The sequence below is a fragment of the Sapajus apella genome, unplaced genomic scaffold, assembly GCF_009761245.1.
Source record: "Sapajus apella isolate SASKATOON/1434 unplaced genomic scaffold, GSC_monkey_1.0 scaffold3, whole genome shotgun sequence".
NCBI classification, from domain to species: domain Eukaryota; kingdom Metazoa; phylum Chordata; class Mammalia; order Primates; family Cebidae; genus Sapajus; species Sapajus apella.
In genome coordinates, this window is record NW_022436943.1 from 1,212,429 (window position 1) to 1,237,598 (window position 25,170).

At 35.4% G+C, this 25,170-nt stretch overlaps 1 protein-coding gene and 1 non-coding gene across 2 annotated transcripts in view; one reads left to right on the top strand and one right to left on the bottom strand.

The window, feature by feature from the left end:
- The window catches only part of VPS13B (vacuolar protein sorting 13 homolog B), an 823,218-nt gene that overhangs the window by 182,574 nt on the left and 615,474 nt on the right, over window positions 1–25,170 (bottom strand). Inside the window, exon 35 of the mRNA XM_032247702.1 lies at window positions 15,886–16,023. Coding sequence (XP_032103593.1) covers window positions 15,886–16,023 — 138 coding nt within the window. The remainder of the gene's footprint in view (window positions 1–15,885; window positions 16,024–25,170) is intronic.
- On the top strand, window positions 581–687 carry LOC116535926. The gene has a single exon (XR_004262396.1). It is a non-coding gene; the product is annotated as a U6 spliceosomal RNA (small nuclear RNA).

Below are 25,170 nucleotides of genomic sequence, written 5' to 3' on the forward strand. Positions count from 1 at the left end.
AAGCAGCAGACTTCTCAACAGAGAAGAAATACTACAGGCCAAAGGAGAATGGGACGATATATTCAAAGTGCTGGAAAGAAAACAAACAAACTCACCTGCAAACCAAGAATACTGTACCTACCAAAGTTGTCCTTTAAAGAAGGAGAGAGAAAAACTTTCCTGGATAAAAAAAAAGCTGAAAGAGTTAATCACTACCAGACCAGTCTTACAAGAAATGCTAAAGAGGGTTTTTCAAGCTGAAAGAAAAGGATGATAATAACATAAAATTATCTGAATGTATAAAAATCACTGGTGAAAGTAAGTATACCATCAAAGGCAGACTACTCTAATATTGTAATGGTGGTGTGTAAATTATATCTTTAGTGTGAAGGTTCAAAGATAAAAATATTAATAATGCCAATTTGTTAAGGAATATACAATATACATACATGTAAATTTTGAAATAAAATATTCAAAATGTGGAGGGAGGTAGTGGAGTATACAAGTAGAGGTCTTTTTGTGTATGTGATCAAAGATAAGCTGTTATTTGCTTAAAATAACCTGTTATAACTATACCTTTTTAAAAAAAATATGCCTCATGGTGCTTGCTTCGGCAGCACATATACGAAAATTGGAACGATACAGAGAAGATTAGCATGGCCCCTGCGCAAGGATGACGTGCAAATTCGTGAAGCGTTCCATATTTTTAAATGTACCTGCCCAGCAGCTCTGAATGAACAATGGAGCTCACAGCTCAGCATCTGAGCTCCTATAAAGAAGAGACCGTCTCCTCAAGCAGCTCCCTGACCCCTATATATCCAAAGAGCCACTTCATAAAGGAGAGATCAGATTGACACTTGGCAGGTATCCTTCTGGGACAAAGATAGCAGAAGAAGAAAACTGGTAACAACCCTTACTGTTCAGCAGCTGCTGCAGGTGAACCCCAGGCAAGCAGGGCCTGGAGTGGACCTCAGGAGACCTACAGCAGAGGGGCCAGACTGTCAGAAGGAAAACTAAGAAACAGAAATAACCTCATCATCAACAAACAGAATGTCCACTCAGAGACCCAATCGGAAAGCCAGCAACTACAAAGTCGACAGGTGGATAAATCCATAAAGATGGAAAGAAACCAGTGCAAAAAGGATGAAAACACCCGAAACCAGAACACTTCTCCTCCTACAAGGGTTCACAACTCCTCACCAGCAAGGGAACAAGGTTCGATGGAGAACAAGTGCGATGAAATGACAGAATCAGACTTCAGAAGGTGGGTAGTAAGAAACTTCTGTGAACTTAAAGAACATGTTCTAGCCAAATGCAAAGAAACTAAGAACCTTGAAAAAAGATTTGATGAAATGCTAACGAGAATGGACAAAATAGAAAGGAATATAAGTGAATTGATGGAGCTGAAAAATGCAACACAAGAACTTCGCAAAGCATGCACAAGTATCAACAGCCGAATTGACCAAGCAGAAGAAAGGATATCAGAGGTCGAAGATCAACTCAATGAAATAAAACGGGAAGGCAAGAACGGAGAAAAAAGGGTAAAAAGGAATGAACAAAGTCTCCAAGAAATGTGGGACTATGTGAAAAGGCCTAATCTACGTTTGATAAGCATACCTGAATGCGACAAGGAGAATGAATCCAAGCTGGAAAACACTCTTCAGGATATTATCCAGGAAAACTTCCCAAACCTAGCGAGGCAGGGAAATATTCAAGTCCAGGAAATACAGAGAACACCACAAAGATATTCGTCAAGAAGAGCAACCCCGAGGCACATAATCGTCAGATTCACCAGGGTTGAAATGAAGGAGAAAATACTAAGGGCAGCCAGAGAGAAGGGTTGGGTTACCCACAAAGGGAAGCCCATCAGACTCACAGCAGATCTCTCAGCAGAAACACTACAAGCCAAAACAGAGTGGGGGCCAATATTCAACATCCTTAAAGAAAAGAACTTTCAACCCAGAATCTCCTATCCAGCCAAACTAAGCTTCATAAGTGAAGGAAAAATAAAATCCTTTGTGAACATGCAAGTACTCAGAGATTTCGTCACCACCAGGCCAGCTTTACAAGAGCTCCTGAAAGAGGCTCTACAAATATAAAGGAACAACCAATACCAGCCACTCCAAAAACATGCCAAATGGTAAAGAGAATCAACACAATCAAGAATCTGCATCAACTAATGGGCAAAACAGCCAGCTAGCACCAAAATGGCAGTATCAAATTCGCACATAACAATACTAAACGTAAATGTAAATGGACTAAATGCCCCAATCAAAAGACACAGACTGGCAAATTGGATAAAAAGACAAAACCCATCAGTGTGCTGTATCCAGGAAACCCATCTCACATGCAAGGATACACAAAGGCTCAAAATAAAGGGATGGAGGAAGATTTACCAAGGAAATGGAGAGCAAAAAAAAGCAGGAGTTGCAATTCTCATCTCTGATAAATTAGACTTTAAAGCAACAAAGATGAAAAGAGACAAAGAAGGACATTACATAATGGTAAAAGGATCAATGCAACAAGAAGAGCTAACGATCCTAAATATATATGCACCCAATACAGGAGCACCCAGATAAATAAGGCAAGTTCTTAATGACTTACAAAGAAACTTCGATTCCCACACAATAATAGTGGGAGACTTTAACACCCCATTGTCAATATTAGACAGATCAACCAGACAGAAAATTAACAAGGATATCCAGGACTTGAACTCAGACCTGGACCAAGCAAACCTAATAGACATTTACAGAACTCTCCACCCCAAATCCACAGAATATACATTCTTCTCAGCACCACATCACACCTACTCTAAAATTGACCACATAATTGGGAGTAAATCACTCCTCAGCAAATGCAAAACAACGGAAATCATAACAAACAGTCTCTCAGACCACAGTGCAATCAAGTTAGAACTCAGAATTCAAAAACTAACCCAGACCCGCACAGCTTCATGGAAACTGAACAACTTGCTCTTGAATGTTGACTGGATAAACAATGAAATGAAGACAGAAATAAAGATGTTCTTCGAAACCAACGAGAATGAAGACACAACATACCAGAATCTCTGGGACACATTTAAAGCAGTCTCTAGAGGAAAATATATAGCAATAAGTGCCCACATGAGAAGCAAGGAGAGATCAAAAATTGACACCCTATTGTCAAACATGAAAGAGCTAGAGGAGCAAGATCATAAAACCTCAAAGTCTAGCAGAAGACAAGAAATAGCTAAGATCAGAGCAGAACTGAAGGAGATAGAGACACAAAAAACCCTTCAAAAAATCAATAAATCCAGGAGCTGGTTTTTTGAAAAGATCAACAAAATAGACAGACCACTAGCCAGATCAATAAAAAAGAAAAAAGAGAATAACCAAATTGATGCAATAAAAAACGATCAAGGGGATATCACCACAGATTCCACAGAAATTCAAACCATCATCAGAGATTATTACAAACAACTCTATGCACACAAACTAATAAACCTGGAAGAAATGGATAAATACCTGGACACTTGCCTCCTCCCAAGTCTAAACCAGGAAGAAGTCAAAACCCTGAAAAGACCCATAACAAGGTCTAAAGTTGAGGCAGCAATTTAGAGCTTACCACCCAAAAAACGCCCAGGTCCAGACGGGTTCACAGCCGAATTCTACCAGACATACAAAGAGGAGCTGGTACCATTCCTTTTGAAACTATTCCAAACAATACAAAAAGAGGGAACTCTTCCCAAATCATTTTATGAGACCAACATCATCCTGATTCCAAAACCCGGCAGAGACTCAACAAGAAAAGAAAACTACAGGCCAATATCCATGATGAACATAGATGCAAAAATCTTCAATAAAATACTGACAAGCCGACTGCAACAGCACATCAAAAAGCTTATCCACCATGATCAAGTAGGCTTCATCCCGGGGATGCAAGGCTGGTTCAACATACGCAAGTCTATAAACGTAATTCACCACATAAACAGAACCAAAGACAAAAACCACATGATTATCTCAATTGATGCAGAGAAGGCCTTTGACAAAATTCAACAGCCCTTTATGCTAAAAACCCTCAATAAGCTAGGTATTGACAGAAAGTATCTCAAAATAATAAAAGCTATTTATGACAAACCAACAGCCAATATCATACTGAATGGGCAAAAGCTGGAAGCATTCCCCTTGAAATGTGGCACCAGACAAGGATGCCCTCTCTCACCACTCCTATTCAATATAGTATTAGAAGTTCTAGCCAAAGCAATCAGGTAAGAAAAAGAAATAAAGGGCATTCAAATAGGAAAGGAGGAAGTCAAATTGTCTCTATTTGCAGACAACATGATTGTATATCTACAAGACCCCATCGTCTCAGCCCCAAATCTCCTGAAACTGATAAGCAAGTTTAGCAAAGTCTCAGGATACAAAATCAATGTGCAAAAATCACATGCATTCCTATACACCAATAACAGTCTTAAAGAGAGCCAAATCAAGAAAAAACTTCCATTCACAATTGCCACAAAGAGAATAAAATACCTAGGAATACAACTAACAAGGAACGTAAAGGACCTCTTCAAGGAGAACTACAAGCCACTGCTCAATGAAATAAGAGAGGACACAAACAGATGGAGAAACATTCCATGTTCATGGTTAGGAAGAATCAATATCATGAAAATGGCCATACTGCCCAAAGTAATTTACAGATTCAATGCTATCCCCATCAAGCTATCAATGACCTTCTTTGCAGAACTGGAAAAAAACACCTTAAACTTCATATGGAACCAAAAGAGAGCCCACATAGCCAAGTCAATTCTAAGCAAAAAGAACAAAGGGGGAGGCATCACACTACCGGACTTCAAACTATACTACAAGGCTACAGTAATCAAAACAGCATGTTACTGGTACCAAAACAGAGATATAGACCAATGGAACAGAACAGAGGTCTCAGAGGCAACACAACATATCTGCAACCATGTGATCTTTGACAAACCAGACAAAAACAAGCAATGGGGAAAGGATTCCCTGTTCAATAAATGGTGTTGGGAAAGCTGGCTAGCCATGTGCAGAAAGCAGAACTGGACCCCTTCCTGACACCTTACACTAAAATTAACTCCAGATGGATTAAAGACTTAAACATAAGACCTAACACCATAAAAACCCTGGAAGAAAAACTAGGCAAAACCATTCAGGACATAGGTGTAGGCAAGGACTTCATGACCAAAACACCAAAAACATTGACAACAAAAGCCAAAATAGACAAATGGGACCTAATCAAACTCCACAGCTTCTGCACAGCAAAAGAAACAGTTATTAGAGTGAATCAGCAACCAACAGAATGGGAAAAAATTTTTGCAGTTTACCCATCTGACAAAGGGCTGATATCCAGAATTTACAAAGAGCTAAAACAGATTTACAAGAAAAAAATCTAACAAGCCCATTCAAAATGGGCAAAGGATATGAATAGACACTATACAAAAGAAGACATACATGAGGCCAACAAACATATGAAAAAATGCTCATCATCACTGGTCATCAGAGAAATGCAAATCAAAACTACACTGAGATACCATCTCACGCCAGTTAGAATGGCGATCATTAAAAAATCTGGAGACAACAGATGCTGGAGAGGATGTGGAGAAATAGGAACACTTTTGTATTGTTGGTTGGAGTGTAAACTAGTTCAACCATTGTGGAAGACAGTGTGGCGATTCCTCAAGGACCTAGAAATAGAAATTCCATTTGACCCAGCAATCCCATTACTGGGTATATATCCAAAGGATTACAAATCATTCTACTATAAGGACACATGCACACGAATGTTCATTGCAGCACTGTTTACAATAGCAAAGACCTGGAACCAACCCAAATGCCCATCGATGATAGACTGGACAGGGAAAATGTGGCACATATTCACCATGGAATATTATGCAGCCATCAAAAATGATGAGTTTGTGTCCTTTGTAGGGACATGGATGAACTTGGAAACCATCAATCTCAGCAAACTGACAGAAGAGCAGAAGATCAAACACTGCATGTTCTCCCTCATAGTGGGTGTTGAGCAATGAGAACACATGGACACAGGGAGGGGAGCACTACACACTGGGGTCAGTTGGGGGGAAATAGGGGAGGGACGGTGGGGGATGGGGAGCTGGGGAGAGATAGCAAGGGGAGAGATGCCAGATGCAGGTGATGGGGAGGAAGGCAGCAAATCACACTGCCACATGTGTACCTATGCAACAATCTTGCATGTTCTTCACATGTACCCCAAAACCTAAAATGCAATAAAATAAATAAATGGGGAAAAAATATATATATATTTATGCCTCATGGTAACCACAAAGATACACAAAACATTAAAAAGAAATGAAAACATACCAATAGAGAAAACTTACTTAACTACAAAGAAGACAGCAAGAGGAAGAAAGAAATGAACCATCCATAAAACAACTAGAAGACAATTAATAAAATGGCAATATTTAGTCCTTACCTTTCAATAATTACCCTGAATGTAAATGGCTACATTCACCAATGAAAGGAGCAAATTAATAGATTTTTAAAAAGGCCCAAATATATGCTGCTTACAAGAGACTCAATTCACTTATAAAAACACACATAGGTTAAAAATGAAGGGATGGAAAAAGATATTCCATGCAAATGGAAACCAAAAAAAGAACAAGGGTAGCTATACTTATATCAGACTTTAAGTCAAAAACTGAAAAAGAGATAATATAGGTCCTTATATAATGACAAAGGGGTGAGTTCATAGTTCAGCAAGATGGCATAACAATTGTAGTATGTAGGTACCTGACACTGGAGCATCTAAATATATAAAGCAAATATAAATAGGTCTAAAGGGAGAGATAGACTGCAATTTAATGATAGTAGAGGATTTCAACACTTTACTTTCAGCAATGGGTAGATCATCCAGACAGAAAACTAATCAGGAAATATCAGACTTAAGCTGTACTCTAGAACATTTGAACCTGGCAAACATATAGAATGTTCTATCCAAAAGCTGCAGAATACACATTCTACTTAATTACACAAGGAACATCCTCCAAGACAGATCAGATGGTAGGCCAAAAAACAAGTCGTAACAAATTAAGAAGAATGCAATAATATCAAGTATCTTTTCTGACCATAAGGGTATAAAACTAGCAATCAATAACAGGGAGAACTTCAGAAAATTCACAAGTTTATGGAAATTAAACAATGTGCTCCTGGATAGCCAATGAATCACTGAAGAAATTAAAAGAAAAATTTAAAAATTTCTTGAGACAAATAAAACGGCAATACCACATACTTAAACCTAAAGGATATAGCAAAAGTGGTTCTAAGAGGTGAAGTTTCTAGCAGTAAATACCTACAGTAAAAATGAAGAAAGAGCTAAAATAAATAATGTAACAATAAAACACAAGGAACTAGAAAAACAAGAACAAACAAAGCCCCAAATTAGTAGAAGGAGTGAAATAAAATAAAAATCAGAGCGGAAATAAATGAAACAGAGACTACAAAAATAATAGAACAGATCAAAGAAACAACGAACTAGTCTTTTGAAAAAGCAGACAAACCTTTAGCTAGACTAAGAAAAAAAGAGAAAAGACTCGAATAAATAAAATCAGAGATAAAAAAGGAGACATTACAACTGATACAAAGAATCCTTAGAGAATACTATGAACAATTATATGCCAACAAATTGAATAATCTAATTGATAAATTCCAGGACACATACAATCTACCAAGAATAGATAATGAAGAAACAGAAAATCTGAACAAACCAATAATGACTACGGAGATTGAATCAGTAATAAAAAGTCTCCGATCAAAAAAACCCCCAGGGTCCAATGGCTTCAATGCTGAATTCTGCCCAACACTTAAATAACTAATACCACCAATTCTTCTCAAACTCTTCCAAAAAACCGAAGAGAAGAGAATATTTCCAAATTTATTCTATAGGCCAGTATTGCCCTGATATGAAAACCAGACAAAGACATGCCAAAAAAGGAAAACTTCAGGCCAATATCTGTGATAAACATAGATGTATAAACCCTCAACAAAACAGTAGTAGACTGAATTTAAAATACATTAAAAACATCACTCACGATCAAGTGGGAGTCATCCCAGGGATGATCAACATATGCAGATTAATAATGTGATATATCACATTAACAGAATGAAGGACAAAAACCATATGATCATTTCAGGAGATGCAGAAAAAGCATTAGACAAAATTCAAAATCCCTTCATGATTAAACACTCTAAAAAAATTAGAAGTATAGAAGGAACATACCACATACAACCCAATAAAGGCCATATGTGACAAATTCACAGGCCACATCATATTGAACAGGGAAAAGTTGAAAGCTTTTTCTCTAAAATCTAGAACTTTACAAGAATGGCCATTCTCACCACTCTTATTCCACACAGTATTGGAAGTCATAGTGCAATTAGGCAAAAGAAATAAGAGGAATCCAAATAGAAAAAGGTGACTTTACATTGTCTCCACAGGTAACCTTATAACATTTAAGGTTCATTTAAGGTTTTCTTATACATAGAAAACCTTAAAAACTTAACCAAAAAAACTGTTAGAATAAAGGAATTCAGTGTGAGGTTGCATGATTAAAAATCAACATACAAAAATCAACAGGCTTTCTATATACTAGCAGTGAGCTATCTGAAGAAATCAAGAAAACAAACTCATTTTATAATAGCTACAAAAATATTAAATAATTAGAAATATATTTAATCAAGGAGGTGAAAAATCTGTACACTGAAAACTATAAAACAGTAATCAATGGATATCAAAGATATCCATAAAACAGTAATCAAAGATATCCTGTGTTTATGAATTGGAAGAATTAATATTATTAAAATGTCCATCCTACCCATGCTATTGATGTGCCCATGTTATTGATCATGCTAGGATTCAGTGAAATTCCTGTCAAAATACCAATAACGTTCTTCACAGAAATAGAAAAAGCAATCTTGAAATTTATGTGGAACCATAAAAGACCCTGAATAGCCAAGGCAATCTTGAGCAAAAGAAACAAAGCTAGAAGCATCACACTGTCTGACTTAAAAAAAAATACTATAAATCTATAACCAAAACAGCATGGTACTGGCATAAAAATAGACATATAAACCAATAGAACAGAATAGAGAACCCAGAAAGGAATCCATGTATTAGTTTTCAGCAAAGGTGCCAAGAACACAAAATAGGGAAAGGATGGTCTCTCCAGTAAACGCTGTTTGGAAAGCTAGATAGTCCATGCAGAAGAATGAAAATAGATACTTATCCCTCACCATGTACAAAAGTCAACTAAACTTGCATAGCCAAGGCAGGAGGATCCCTTGACACTAGGAGTTTGGGGCCACAGTGAGCCTTGGCCATACCCCTGCACTCCAGCCTAGGTAACAGAGTGAGACTTTGTCTCTCAAAAAACAAAAAGCATAAACAAACCCACACACCTCAAAACAGATTAAAGACTTAAATGTATTAAGAACAAAAAAACTATGAAACTACTAGAAGAAAACAGGGGAAAAGCTCTCTGATACTGGTCTGCACAGTGATTTTCTGGATATTATCTGAAAAGCACTGGCAACAAAAGCAAAAATAGGATTAAAACAAGCTAAAAAGCTTCTGAGTAGCAAAGAAAACAATCAATAGAATGAAGAGACAAGCTACAGAAAGGGAGAAAACGTTTGTAAGCTATAAAAGAGGTTAATGTGTAAAATATATAAGAAATTCAAACAACTCAATAGCATTCATTGTCTTGTGTTTGATATAACCATGTTATTTAAATTATATAATGAATGTAGCATGCTAAGCATTGATTTATAATAAAACATAAATGACTTGGGAATGTTTTCCCAATTTGGCATTTTTGTTCTTTGTTGTTATTTAAATGTCATTTCATGACTACAATGACAGTGGCTCAAAAATTTGTGAAAGAATAATGAAAAAAAATACCAGGGAGCTCAAATGTTTTTGCAAATAACCCTGAGTTAATTTTAAAAATAGAAAGAAGACCTAAAGAGACATTTCTTAAAAGAGAACATACAAATAGCCAACAGGTAAATGAAAAAAATGCTCAATATAACTAACCATCAGAGAAATACAAATCAAAACCATGAAACACCACATATTTCCTGCTAGAATGGCTATTACCAAAAAGACAAAAGATAACAAGTGTTGGCAAGGATGTGGAGAAAAGGAAATCCTTGTACATTGTTGGTGGGAATGTAGACTGGTACAGCCATTATGGAAAACAGTATGGAGATTCCTCAATAAATTAAAAATATAACTACCATATGATCCAGGAATCCCACTAATGGCTATACATCCAAAGGAAATGAAATGAAATCAGTATGCCAAAGAGATATATTTGCACTCCTATGTTTACTGCACCACAATTCATAATAGTCAAGATACAGAATCAACCTAAGCATTTATCAATGGATGAATTGAGAACAAAATGTGGTACATATTCACAATAGAATACTATTTACCCTTAAAAAGATGGAAATCCTGCCATTTGAGACAACATGGATGAATTTGGAAGACATTATGCTAAATGTAATAAACTAGACAGAAATAGAAACTGCATGATTTTATTTATATGTGGAATTTAAAAACATCAAACTTATAAAAGGAGACATTAGAATGTTCATTGCCAGGGGCTGTGGGAGGCGAAAATATGAAGAGGTTGGTGAACGGGTACAAAGTTTCTGTTGTGCAGCACGTATAAGACCTGGAGATCTAATTTACAGCATCATGACTACATTTAATAAATACTACTGTATTACACACTTAAAATTTGCTAAGAGAGATCTTATGGGTTCTTACAAATAAAAAGTTGTAACTATGTGAGGTGATAAATATGTTAATTAGCTTGACTATGTTAATCATTTCTTAATGACACATTTATCAAACATCACATTATACACCTTAAATGTCTATAATTTTTATTTGTCAATTATACTTCAATAAAGCTTGAACTAGGCAACTAAATATCCATTTGTAATTTGCGATTGAAAAAAAATTTAAAGATTAAAAAACATATTATTTATTATTCATTTTCTACTCCAGAAGAATCAAGAGAATATTTGATTAATCTTTTCCAGGTATCTTAATCCTCCTGAATCAGTTACCTTCAAGATATGTCTGAATTAATCCCCACTGAGTAACAAATTCAGTAATAATATAAAAGCAGGGTTAACCAAGGAAGGTAAAAACACTTAAAAAATACATATATTTGGGGGTAAACAACTTAAAATTTCTACTGTATATTCACATAAACAAACCTATTCAAATGGTGTGTTACTGTACCTAAGAAGTCTTTTACTATTTTACAACATTTAAATACACATTTTCATTCAAATCAAAGAGGTTTGTGGAAATGCAATTGTTTAAGGATGTTTAGGAATTATTTTAAGGTAGAAATGAAAATCATTGTAACCTATAAAACAGTTACATTAATTCATAAAATATAAGGAGAAAACTGTATTCAAAACAGGATTATAACCTGTTGAAGTCAACAGATTTTTTGAATCAAAATCAAAGCCAGAGATGAAACTAATCAAACACCAGAATGAAATCAGAAACAGTGAAAACTAGATAGGTAAATTAATGATTGAGCTAAACAGGGTGAGACTAAAGAAGTGATTGTATTAGGAGAAAAAGATCAGTGGCTATGCATTTCAAATACAGACACTATGTATACTAAACTCAAAGAAATGTGAAATTGCATTCATTATTTTGTGTTTGATATAACCATGTTATTTAAATTATGTGATGAATGTGGCATGCTAAGCATTAATTTATAATAAAACATAAATGACTTGGGAATGTTTTCCCAATTTGGCAATTTTATTCTCTGTTGTCATTTAAATGTCATTTCATGGCTACAATGACAGTGGCTCAAAAATTTGTGAGAGAACAATGAAAAAAATACCAGGGAGCTCAAATGTTTTTGCAAATAACCCAGAGTTAATTAGAAAAATCTGCACCCTTTCCAGTTCTTCTTCTCACATGTCAGCTCTCATTAAATTAAAAAATAAAATCTCATTTCAAAGTTAAGAAATCCTATGGTTAACAAAACTTTTAAAATGGGATAAAGTGGGCACATTCCTACATTTCTGTATGATGTCATACCAAACACTTCACAGCTGAATTTGAATTTGCAAGAAGTGTGATTGATTTTTCAATATAAGAAGTATCTGATCTAATGCTAATTTTTTTCTATAGGCTAGCTGTGCTGGGAACAGGTGGCCCTGCTTTCAATTATGGAGGGCTAGCATGCCAGTGTGAGGCCTGGATTAGTTCACCTTCTCACGGGGAATTTTCCTCGGTTGGGAATGGATTTATTATGGCTTCACACATGGAATAGAGCTCATGTCAGCTGAGGGCAGTGACACATCATATGATTCAAATTAACCTGCTGTGGACTGTTCTGCAGGGTTTAGATTGTGTATTAAAATGACGACATTTTAAAAACAGCTTGAAAGAAACCAGGATTGCTGAACTGCAATGGTTCCAATTTGTTCCAACTAATCTATCACCTGCTGGAGATATTATTCTAGTGGGTTTCTGGTAGCTGCTGTTTTCCAGGTTTCTCCAAGCCACTGACCTTGCTAATGTGTACAAGGGGAAAAGGTTGGGGGTTGGGAGAACTTTGAAAGAGTTTCTGATGTGGAAGTTGGGACACACCATTTGCTCTATTAAGGTATCATTAAGTGAACCTTAATAGAGCAAATGGGGAAACCTTAATAGAGGAAATAAGGGAAAACTCAAGAACTCTTAAATTATTTTTCTAAAAACAAATGCTAAAGAACAACATTTGTATCATGTTGTTCAGAGAAAATAATCCCAGCAAAATGAATATGAAAGGTTAAATTTCAAAAGCTGTGAAGTTCACATCTTTTTGAAGAAAGCTTATGGTTAGACATTTATAATCAATATTCCTTCTACCTTTCAGGGTTGTAAATTTATTTATTTTTTGAGTCAGGTTCTCACTCTGCTGCCCAGACTGGAGTGAGTAGCATGATCACAGCTCACTGGAGCCTTGGCCTCCTGGGCTCGAGCAATCCTCCCACCTCGGCTCTCTGAGTAGCTAGGACTACAGTCACATACCACCATGCCTGGCTAATTCAGGGTCATAACTTTCATTGTTACGATACCCTTCATTAAAGAACAAGAAAAAAATAGATGAAAATTACTAATACAGTTCCAGACATTCTCTGGAATGATACTTAAATAGATATGTATACAGATTAAAATATAAAAGTAGCTAAATATTCCAAATGATAACACAATGACATTTCCTAAAAACTAAAAGTATTACCTGTAGTGCTTTTATTTTTTTTTTTTTTGTAATGCTTTTCTTTTTAAGGAAAGGGAATGTTATTGGGGAACACTATAAAGCTGAAATTTGTTTGCCCAATCTCAACATAAATGATATTCCTCTTAGTATCCTATTACCTAAGAACTGGAAAAAATATGATTTCCTTGAGTTGCCAAAATCTATAAAATGATACATTCATGTGGCAAAAGCTGTTTTAATGTGTCCTGTTATTCCCATTTAATTAGCGGTATACAATTCTCATTATCTGCTATGGCCTTTTGATACCTAAATTAGTGTAAGTAGCATGCCAATCTGGCTGTGTAGTGAGATAATATAACTACTCTATGAAATAACATCTACTTATCTACTCTAAATAATGAATTGCTTACAGTAAGAAAATTTTTATCTAAAGTAGTAAATTCTGAAGCAGTTCAAGGCTGTTAGATTAGTGTTTTAGCGGAAGTCACACACAGCTGGTTTATCATTTAAACTAATCTTCTCTCAAACTAAAAAAAAATTATAAAAGTACTTTTGTTTAAAATGTTTTAGACTTTGAAGAATTTAAATCATTCATTGGACATTACACTTGATTTTCCATAATCAAAGCACCATTCTAAAAGCCACTCATCTTTCTTTGTTATCATTTCCCTGTCCTGTGCCCCAAAATTACCGCGGTTTGGCTCTCAAAGACTGATACTAAAAAACAAAAATCATATATGATAAGTCATATATATGATTTTTAAAGATAATTTTGATAAGAGTCATATAAAACTTGCTACATAAAGTACAGTCCCAGACCAACAGCCTCTACTTCATCTGGGAACTTTTTAGACATGACTTTCAAGCCCTCCCTTCTAGAACTATTAAGTCACCATTTGCATTTTAACAAACTCCCCAGAGAAGCTTCAAATGCAGAATCAAGTTTGAGAAGTGCTGCTGTAAAATAACTATTTCAATTCATTTACTTAAAAGTTTAACTCTCCTAATATATTATCACTATTATAGCATAGACATAAAATCAGAAATTGTATATATTTAATTCCCAACTTTGAAAAGTATCTTGAGAAACACAAAGGTACAACTACTTTAAAAATCACATTTCTACTACTGAGTCATGTTAAATGCCATAAGACCTTATCCTCTACTACAAAAAAACCAACCAAACAAACAAAACTAGCTGGGCATGGTGGCACACACCTATAGTCCCAGCTACTTGGGAGGCTGAAGCAGGAGAATTGCTGGAGCCCAAGTGAGCTATGATTGCACCACTGTACTTCAGCCTGGGTAACACAGCAAGACTGTCTCAAAAAAAATAAGTAAACAAAAAATATAATGAAATAAAAATCTTAATGAAGAAACTAATACTCATTTCACAGGTAACATTCTGAAGCACTGCAAGTATAAAGTAACAAAACAAAATGTGAAATGTAATAATTCCTGTTAAATAGCTAAGACTACACGTAGGCGAGGGAGAAATAACAGAAGGGGAAGAACATGAGATAAAGGAAGAAAAGACAGAGGAGGAAGATCGTAGAAGAAAGGAAAAATCTTTAGTTATGCCCAAATTAGTATAGTACAGAAGTTAAAATCTAGTCTTTGGAGTCATAAAGACAGGTTTGAATGGCTCCTCTGTCACTATGACCTCAGGCAATTCACTTCACTTTTTTAGTCTTAGTTTCCTTATTCATTAAATAGGATAACTATAGTGCAAACTAAAATGCATAGTGCCTAAGACATAATTAGCTCTCAAAACATTTTGATAACTCTATCTATCTAAAACTGAGTAATTACTATGTCTCAAGCACTTTGCTAAGCATGTGAAACAGGTACATTTAACTATCAAATTTAATCTACCTATAGTATACTATCTTATGTATCTAAATATCATGTTTCCTATCCATTAATTCATCCAGTCTATCCTCTTCATATACAGGTAAGAAAACTGAATTACAGATTAGATCAACACCTAAGATCAAACAGTTAATTAATAGAAAAGGTAGAAATAAAATATTGGTGCTTTGGTTTCAACTATTCTTTTTTTATTATTATTCTTTAAATTCTGGGGTACATGTGCAGAAATTGCAAGATTGTTGCATAGGAACACACATGCCATGTGGTTTGCTGCCTCCATTCCCCCATCACCTACATCTGGCATTTCTCCCAATGTTATCCCTCCCCAAACTCCCCACCTCCTGCTATCCCTTCCGTAGCTCCCCACTTCCCAACAGACCCCAGTGTGTAATGCTCCCCTCCCTGTGTCCATGTGTTCTCATTGTTCAACACCCACCTATGAGTGAGAACATGCGGTGTTTGGTTTTCTGTTCTTGTGTCAGTTTGCTGAGAATGATGGTTTGGCTTCAACTATTCTTTAATTGATAACTACCTTCGTATTAGACTGAAGGTAATTTTTAATGCATATTTATATAGGCCTTTTGATCTCTAAAATGGGCAGACTGAAAAGCATACATTTCTGGGGAAAAATGAGCTATTCATTTTTTGCATGGAACGTCAAGATTACTAACAGATCCTATATACACATTAATATATTCACATGAAAAAAATGTACACACATTTTATGACTTTCTTACCTGGTCCATTCAGAAAGTCTTTAATCTGTAGCGTTATAAGGGAAGATGGAATACCACTTTTGCTGTCTATTTCTCCAGGCACTGTCTGTAGCCAAACAGTGCGATAATCAAGGGCTTCAGGCAGAGTCTTCCCAGGATCTAAGGTGACAAAATTAAAATTAAAAATATCAATTACATGACAAACATCTCATTTTGATTATGACTTTAAGTTAATCAATGAGAAAAAAACTAGTTAAATAATTGTATGTAAGCTTTATTGTTTCATTTGTACACATACAGTAAACAAGCATTCATGATGAAAAAGATAAACTATCACTGTACAACATGGAATGACAAAACCATGTTTTTCAAAACTGCGACAGAGGAAAAGAAATGTTCAAATCTTAATTCATGTCATGAATGAAGGAAGGTAAAGTTTCTGTATTCTGAGCTGCCAACAGTTTAATAGTTAGATTTTTTAAAATTGTGGTATTAAAAACAAATTTAAAAAGGGCAATCTTGTCAGCTTTAAGAAAAGGCATATACATGTTCAAAGATAGAGTAGGTAAGTACTACTTAGGGGCTATTTGATCTGTTTCAGAGTTTTATTGATATTACAATTACTTTTTACTGCTAGGCCTTTGAAGTTAACTTCAGTAGCTTTCCTATAACCTTCTTCTTTAATGATAAAATTGGTCGGTCTGTTACTAGTTCCAATTATAATGAAAATGAGTTTTTTCTGTTTTGACTTTTTTTTCTTTTTAATACTATGTGTTTTAAAAATGTTCTGGGTAATATTGTATATTTTTAAAACAATATTTTTGGGTATTGGTTATGGCAAACTTAATTTGCTTTTTAATACTTAGGAATCCACAGTTTTTATTGAAATAGCTCTTTAAATAAAAACGACTGCTGTATCTTGGCATACAACGTAGTAGGCTTTTAAAAAACTTCTAAATATTCACAGTTTTTCTTCAGTTTCATAATTGTTTTACTCTCTGCGTTTTAATGGCCTCTGAATGTCAGTTTTATAGGGATGTTCTTGCCATAGAGTCCATCTATTCCATTTTCAGTCTATTTGAAATGTGTTATTAAAGTATTATTTATTTTAAGTTTTATTGATTGGATTCCTTTCAAGAATAGCATTTACATACAGTGTATTATATTCAACATATGGTTATTTAGTATTACTGTCATATGTGAAGTGGGTATATAAATTCTGCCTTGGAATTTGTATTTCTTGACCTTATCATGTGATCCTTATGAAATCTGGCACATATGAACCTTATGTGATTTCAAAGAAAATGCTGAAAGCAATTGATCATGACGTTAGATCTATGTGGTCAAGATCAAACACTAAGCTAGTGCATTCTTCTCTTTTTATATGATCAGTGATTTTTAAAGCAGTGAGAATATGCATAGTAGATCCATTCCACAGCAACACTGTACCATTCTCTCTTTTAAATATAATGGTCAATCTGGCAAAAGGATATTAAAAAGTCTGTTGCTCCTAGGATCTACAATCAGTTTGTAGGAGCTATGTAACCTGCCAGGACTTATGCGTCTATTTCTAGGGTCCCACCACTGCAGCCATCATCAAAAGTGGTTATTATCAGGTAAGTGGTGCCATGATAGACCTAAACAAGGAGACGTAATTCTTCATTTTGAAGAGAATACAATCTGCAGATAAAACAATGATCTAACAGCGAAAACACAGATCTTAAGTGACATAAATAACAAAATAATGAGGAGATGATTAAATTGATGTAGAAATATTAATGTCTAAAAAACTGGCAAATAAAACACGATAAGTAAAACAAATTACAGTAACTGCATATTCAAACTTACATGACACTGACAATTGTTATCCTTGTGGCATATTTAATCAATTTTCTATATTTTTCTAGAAATAAAGATTCCAAGTAGTAAAATAATGCATACTGAAGGAAGTGCATTAACTATCCTATTGTATATCAACAGTAATAACAATCAGATGCTAACACTAAAAAACATAAGGCTGACATATATGACCACACAAAACTTTTGTCAAAGAACACCATGAAAAGTTAAGTGACAAAAAAGATGAAATTGTAACATAGGTGACAGTGAAAGAAAAGGGATACCATTAATATATAAAGAGTTCACATATTCAGTACAGGTACCAATAGAAAAATCAGTAGACGATAGAATAAGCAATTAATAAATGAAAATTACTAAACAAAACAATAAACAAAAGCAAATGGTATACAAACATTCAAAAATACAAACATTCAAAAATACAAACATTAAAAGATACTAAATGTTACCAATAACAAAGGAAACAAATGTTTTCAAATAAGGTAGAAATTTTCACCCATCAGATAGGCTAAGACTAAAAAAACTGACAATGGGCCTATAATCCCAGCCCTTTGGAAGGCCGAGGTGAGCAGATTGCTTGAGCCCAGTAGTTCGAGATCAGCCTGGGCAACATGGCGAAACCCCATCTCCACAAAAAAATTAAAAAACTTTTGGCTGGGCATGATGCTGCCTGCCATGCCTTTAGTCCCCATAGTAGCAGCTACTTAAAAGGATAAAGTAGGAGGATCACCTGAGCCTGGGAGGTTGAGACTGCAGTGAGCGATGATTGTGCCACTGCATTCCAGCCTGAGCAACAGAGTGTGATCCTGTCTCAAATAAAAACAAAAACAAAACAACAACAACAATCAAAAAACCAACACCTGATAATGCCTGTATTAGTAGTTTGTGATGAGAGATCCACTCTCATTAATTTCTTTCTGGAGAGTATTTTATAATACACAATAGATTTTAAATGTGTATGTCACTTGACCTAGCAAATTAATGAGTAGGAATTTAATCCAAATAAGAAGCATATAAATAAACATATTGGAGAATTACCATGACAAAAATAGAAAACAATCTAGGTATCCATCAATTAATGTTTAAATAAATAAATTAATGTTTAAATAAATAAATAATCTATATAATTGTTTAAGAGAATAAAGATCTTTATGGCTGATATAAGACAGTTGTTTTATATTGCTGGTAGAAAAAAAAAAAAGCAAGCAGGTTAAGGATTTTCATTTACTGGACATTCAGGATTCCTTCTCTTCAAAGAATTTATTTACACATTTTTCTCTTGAGTTATTTTTCTGACTGATTTGTAGGAGTGCCTTATAATGTTCTGAGTATTCATGTTTTGTTTGCCTTATTTAGCAAAGGGTTCCTCATGTGAAGAGGCAGTATTTAACTGTATTCTAATGCTTTTTGCATGTATACTTTTTTAACAGATATGGCTAAAAAAAATCTGTGAACTTTTACTTTATGAATTTCTCCCCAGGTAATTATATATGTTCCTATAGTTTCTTAAAGCATTTTTAAGCTTTTGTTTTTACCTTCAGCTGTTGAATCCTCCTGGAGAGCACTGCTTTAAAAAAAAAAATAGGAAAACCCTGCTCAGCTTCACTCTTAATCAGGGATATACAAATTAAAACAAGAAATAAATATTTTCATCCATCAGATTAGCATAAATTAAAAAGATTGATAATATCTAATAACATGTATTGGGGGAGAAGGAGAAGAAACAAATTCTCCCAGGGATGATTAAGAGTGTACATGCAGTATTTTTGCATGAGCAGAGGAGAAACCCGACAATGAATGTTTATGAATATTATAAATATACATGTCCTTGGAATCAGAAAGGCCATCTGTAGGACTGACTCTTAAAGAAACACTTAAGAATATAAAAATAAATGTCCAAAGAACTTGACTGCAACATCATTTGAAATATTAATAATTTGGGAAAATTTAAACTAAATATCTATAAATATAAAATAAATTATGACTGCACATAAATACTGCATAGAATACTATGCTGTTGATAAAGTGAATGGTGTGACTCACATATACTGAAACAGCAGAGCTTAAAAAAGTATTGATCAGTGAATAAAACAAAGAAATAGGACATCGATTCGGTAAATTCACATGTTAACAAATCTATCTGCATACATAAATACACACACATATGCACATGTTTTAAGTACTGCTGGATGATCATCTCTAGGATGATCCTAAACATATGCTGACATAATATATTCAGGACTTAAACACAAAATAGCATTATTTACCAAGCATTTACAAAAATTAAAGGGAAAAAGAAAAAAACACTTCAGTGGGTATTTGATGCCCTTTACTCAAAGTATAAACTAGGAGAATAGCAAAGTCTGATAATGTAGATAAGAGTTTTCCTGGTAAGTGAAGTGGATTTCTCTTTTAGGACAAGTTAGAGGACCTGGCCATCTGGCACCAAGCCTTAGAGTCTACCCTGGGCAATTACAGAGGGATGTGGCTTAATAGGAGACACAATAAACCAACTGGCAATAGTAGAAAGCATAACAGAAATTAGAAATTAAATAAATAAAAGTCTAGGAAATCCATCCAAGGAATCCAAAATGACTATTTCCCAACAAAATATTAGTACACCTGGTTTTTAAAGTATGCCTGAATTTACAGGGTTGATAAAACAGAATAAATGAAATTAGGACCATCCACAAAAATACAGGTTGCATGGTAAATGAATATTGAATGCAGGATAGGGTTGGTGGCTCCTTTCCCAGTTTTTGCTAAAATCTCTACTTTGGATATGCCTGTAGTCACTAATATCCACAAAGGTTTAAGTATGCCTTTGTTTACCATTTGAGTTGTATAAAATATAATATGACTCAGTGCAGGCAGCTCAAAATGAAACTCTGAAAGCAGCTGTAGTAGCAGAACGGTATGTCAGAACCCCAGAGAAATGGCTCAAGTTCGAAAGTCACCCTTTAGTCCCATATGTTCTAATGGCTAGAAGGTGAGGGGCATGACTCCTAGTCTTCCTGTCCTGTCCTCAATTTAACTTCTCCTTAATTCCATCATCAGGTCTAGGATATAGGATTCATATTACACATTCTTCAAGGTCAACACACTGGGGAATGCACCACATAAGGTAAGATTAAGAAGCCTATGAATATAATACAAATGGAGTGACAAACAGAGAACTATTTTATATTGGAAGCTCTTTCAGACCTCTTTTGGATTTATTCAAGTCATAGGAAGTTCTTAAAAATAATAAACTTCTGCTGATGTTGATGAGCACATTTATGCTGCCGTCCCTAAGCAGAAGAAACAGGAGAAAGTCGTATGAGGAGTAACAGAAGGTAGGAAATGTGTCAGAATAAATGACAAACTGCCTACAGTCATAAATTTGGTTCAGAGTGAGTTAGGATTCACTTTAATAAGGCATTTGTATTGACAAAGCTGTAATAATTGTTTTTCTTCTGGGTTGATTAGGTCTCAAAGAAAAAGAAAACCAAAAAAACCCAACACCCTGTCCCAAATCTCATCATATTATGTCACAAGGAATGCTTAAAGAGAAGATTCAGAAAGCCCCAACTCAGTTCCCAGATGTATCAAGACTTTCATGAAGACTTAAGACTATATTCTTTGTGTTTGCAGATTTACTCTTCTTCAGGAAAAAACCTTAACTTCATTTAATTGTTTGGAAAGGCTTCCAGTAAATCTGGTAAAAGTGGTCTTTTAAAGTGCTGCTCACTATTTTTTTTTAACCCTTAGCAAACATTCATAGAATTAAGTATGTGTTTGCTTACCACTTGAATTGTGTAAAATACAACATGATTCAGTGCAGCCAACTCAAAATGAAACTCCAAAATGGAACACACTTCTCTTCCTCCTCCTCCTCCTCCCCCCTCCCCTTTTTCTTCTTTCTTTCTTCTTTCTTCTTCTTTTAACCTTTGTGCTTGGAACCTAATAGTACCTGACAGCAGGGAGGAGATAGTAGAGTGAGGAAAAGGATCTGACAAGGCCAGTTGGGGCAGAGGATGGGAAGGATGGAGACACCTAGGTTTGGAAGGCTAGGAAGCAGGCAAAGACTGGTTGTCACTTCAAATCACTAACTGGGCCCACTGATTCCATCCACAATCCTAACCCACCTCCTCAGGACTCCCTATGCCTCAGTTTCTTCCCATCAGTGAAATGCTAAATAGCAGCACCTACTACAGCCAACAGATGAATTCTGAGCACTAAACACAACAGCAGTTTATGAATGCAAAAATACCTCTCACTCTGAACTCACATTTTATTTGTAATCTTCTACTTATCAAAAAATTTGTTTTTCCAAGCTCACATAGGACAGATCAATGCTACAATTTTTAAAGCTTTGTTATTATTCTGCTTTGTTCCATTGTGTGGCAGAGTTTTTTTCATAACGAAGTTGAGGTTTTACTAAGATCTTAAAGAAAAGATGTTTTCTCCATAGATTTAACTGATAATTTCCTCATTTTTACACTGATATAACACTGAGTACATAATGAAGTCCTATTACGCTGGATACTTCTCAGTGCTATCCATCAGAGACAAAGACTTTTGATACTTTAAACAATATGAATAAAGAGCACTGAATCTTAAAAAGCCAAATGTCATAAAAATCTGTTTATTTCAAAGTAAAATATCTATGTATTATAAAGAGGACTAGAGTGAGACTTTTTCTACTTTGTTTTTTTGAGATGGAGTCTTGCTCTGTCACCAGGCTGGAGTGCAGTGGCATGATCTCAGCTCACTGTAACCTCTGCCTCCAGGGTTCAAGCGATCCTCCAACCTCAGCCTCCTGAGTAGCTGAAACTACAGCCACATGCCACCATGCCCAGCTAATTTTTGTATTCTTAGTAGAAATGGGGTTTCACCATGTTGGCCAGGATGGTCTTGATCTCCTGACCTCATGATCTGCCTGCCTTGGCCTCCCAAAGTGCTGGGATTACAGGCATTAGCCACTGCACCCAGCCTAGGGTGAGACTTTAAATCAACATCATTTTCCTCTTTATTCTTCTCCCTTCTCTTAACAATTATTTTCAATCAAACATAGGTTGATAATCCATGCCTCTTTCTGTTTTCTCTTGGCTTATGAGCATTTCTGCAAATGAATTGGCTACAGAATGGCAGACAGATAAATTAGTATAATATTTTCCCTGGCATTTCCAGGCAAAGATTATTGTTGTGGGAGATTCCAGTAACAACAGTCACAATATTTTGGTTCTGCTGATTCAATTTCCTTATGAAACTCAGTCTTTTATATTTCCATGGAAATGAGTGCTCACTTAAATATGAAACACTATCAAGGAAACTAAATTTCCCTATGGTGTATAATTCTTATAAATTTGTGCTACTAGAAAATGTCTAATTAAAATTTGAGGAATGAGCCCTAAAAAAATAAATTTTTGATTCTGAGTGTACCTCATTTTCACCATGTTTTCTTCAGCAAGCAAATAGTCTATCATCCTATTCCTGCTGTTAACTTCTTGTTGTATTATTCTGATGCTGTTGCTGCTTGCAAACCTGGGTGACAAAATCTTGCTCAACATTATCAACTTTTGGAATTATACCATGCTTTAATTCTCATTTTTTTTTTCAGACAGGGTCTCACTCTTGCCAAAGCTGGAGTGCAGTGATGCAATCCAATCATGGGTCACTACAGCCTCAACCTCCCTGGGTTCAGGTGATCCTACTTTAGCCTCCTGAGTAGCTGGGACTACAGGAGTGTGCCACAACACCCAGCTAACTTTTATATTTTTTGTAGACATGGCGTTTTGCCACATTGCCCAGGTTGGGCTTAAGTGATCCACCCATCTTTGTCTCTCAAAGTGCAAAGATTATAGATATGAGTCACTATGGCTGGCCTAATTTGCAGTCTTACTGATGATAACGTTGGCATTGCTGATGCTATATTACTGAATATGTAAATGATGAACATATTTCTCATGCTAATGTCAACATTATTAATGAAAATAATATTGTTTTTCCTAAATTATTATAGATTCAAATTTCAGGTAACTTTTTGCTTTGATGTCACATTGCACTGAATTCTCTTTCTGATAGTAGCACATGCTAAAAACATCACAAATGTCTCAGAAGCATAATAAAACAAGCACTGTATGCTGCAGCATTGCAAACAGCCTCAAGATTTACTTCTGCCTCCATTTTATGAGTTCTATAAAGTCCAGAGGACTTACTGTGACTTTTTTTTTTTTTGAGGAAATAACAGAATATATGTTTTATTCACTTTTTCTGTGAAGTCTTCAAAGACCTGTTATTATGGATTATAAGCATACTATAGTCTGCTATATCTAGTGAGCCCAGGCCTGGCCCAGGCTGCCATAGAACCAAAGTGGTATCTATGCTGCTCAGGGAGACTGGTTCTCTTTGGCCTGAGATACAGTGGGCTGCCAATTAATTAAACAGAATTTAAATGACTTCTGATGAACTCTTGAGGGACAACTGGCAGGTGATATCATACTGTCCTATAAATGGGGTCTGTGAAATAAATAGTTTGTCACTAACTCAGGATTCACAGCTTTACTTTCATAAAGCTTTCCCACATTTTGTTTTATGAGAATGTATAATGTGAAAGAATGTGTGGAGCAATGAAAAGAACATGGATACTGGAGATAGTAAGATCTAGGCATAAGTCCTAATCCCTTTAACTGGGTAAATTTAACTTTGCTGTGTCCCAGTTTGTTTCAAAAATAGTGATAATAAACACAACTTGTGAAACTTTGAAAGCTTTGCTAATTAGTGGAAATTATACCCAGCTTTGCTCTGGTAAACATATTTCTATTTAGTTTTAAAAATAATAATAATCATTGAGGCTTGATACAATAGTCAAGATAGTTGCATTCCTGGCTGAGAAGAAATTACAGACCTGACGATTTCCCTCTACTTTGGTTCTGATAATTATCAAAACTATATTCATACCTTCTTTCCCATCCCTTCGAAGTATTTGGCCTACATATGAATCAAGGAAGTAAATAATCTGCAAGCCAAAATATATACTTTCCATTTTCTAAACTAGAAGTTAGGGTGCTGATTTCTTTTCCAAAGTGTCTGGGTATATCAACTTTTATATAGAGAAGGGACTGAAATGAGACTTTAATTTACAAGTAAACATGGTGAGCGCATCAGAACTTTTATTTCAAAGAGCTTTCTTTCTTTTTTTGGGAGGGGGATGGAGTCTTGCACCGCTGCCTGGGCTGGAGTGTAGTGGCGTGATCTTGGCTCACTGCAACCTCCGCCTCCCAGGTTCAGGCCATTCTCCTGCCTCAGCCTCCCGAGTTGCTGGGATTATAGGTTCCCACTACCACACCTGGCTAAATTTTTGTATTTGTAGTAGAGACAGGGTTTCACTATGTTGGTCAGGCTGGTCTCGAAGACATGACCTTGTGATCCACCCGCCTCAGCCTCCCGAAGTGCTGATATTACTGG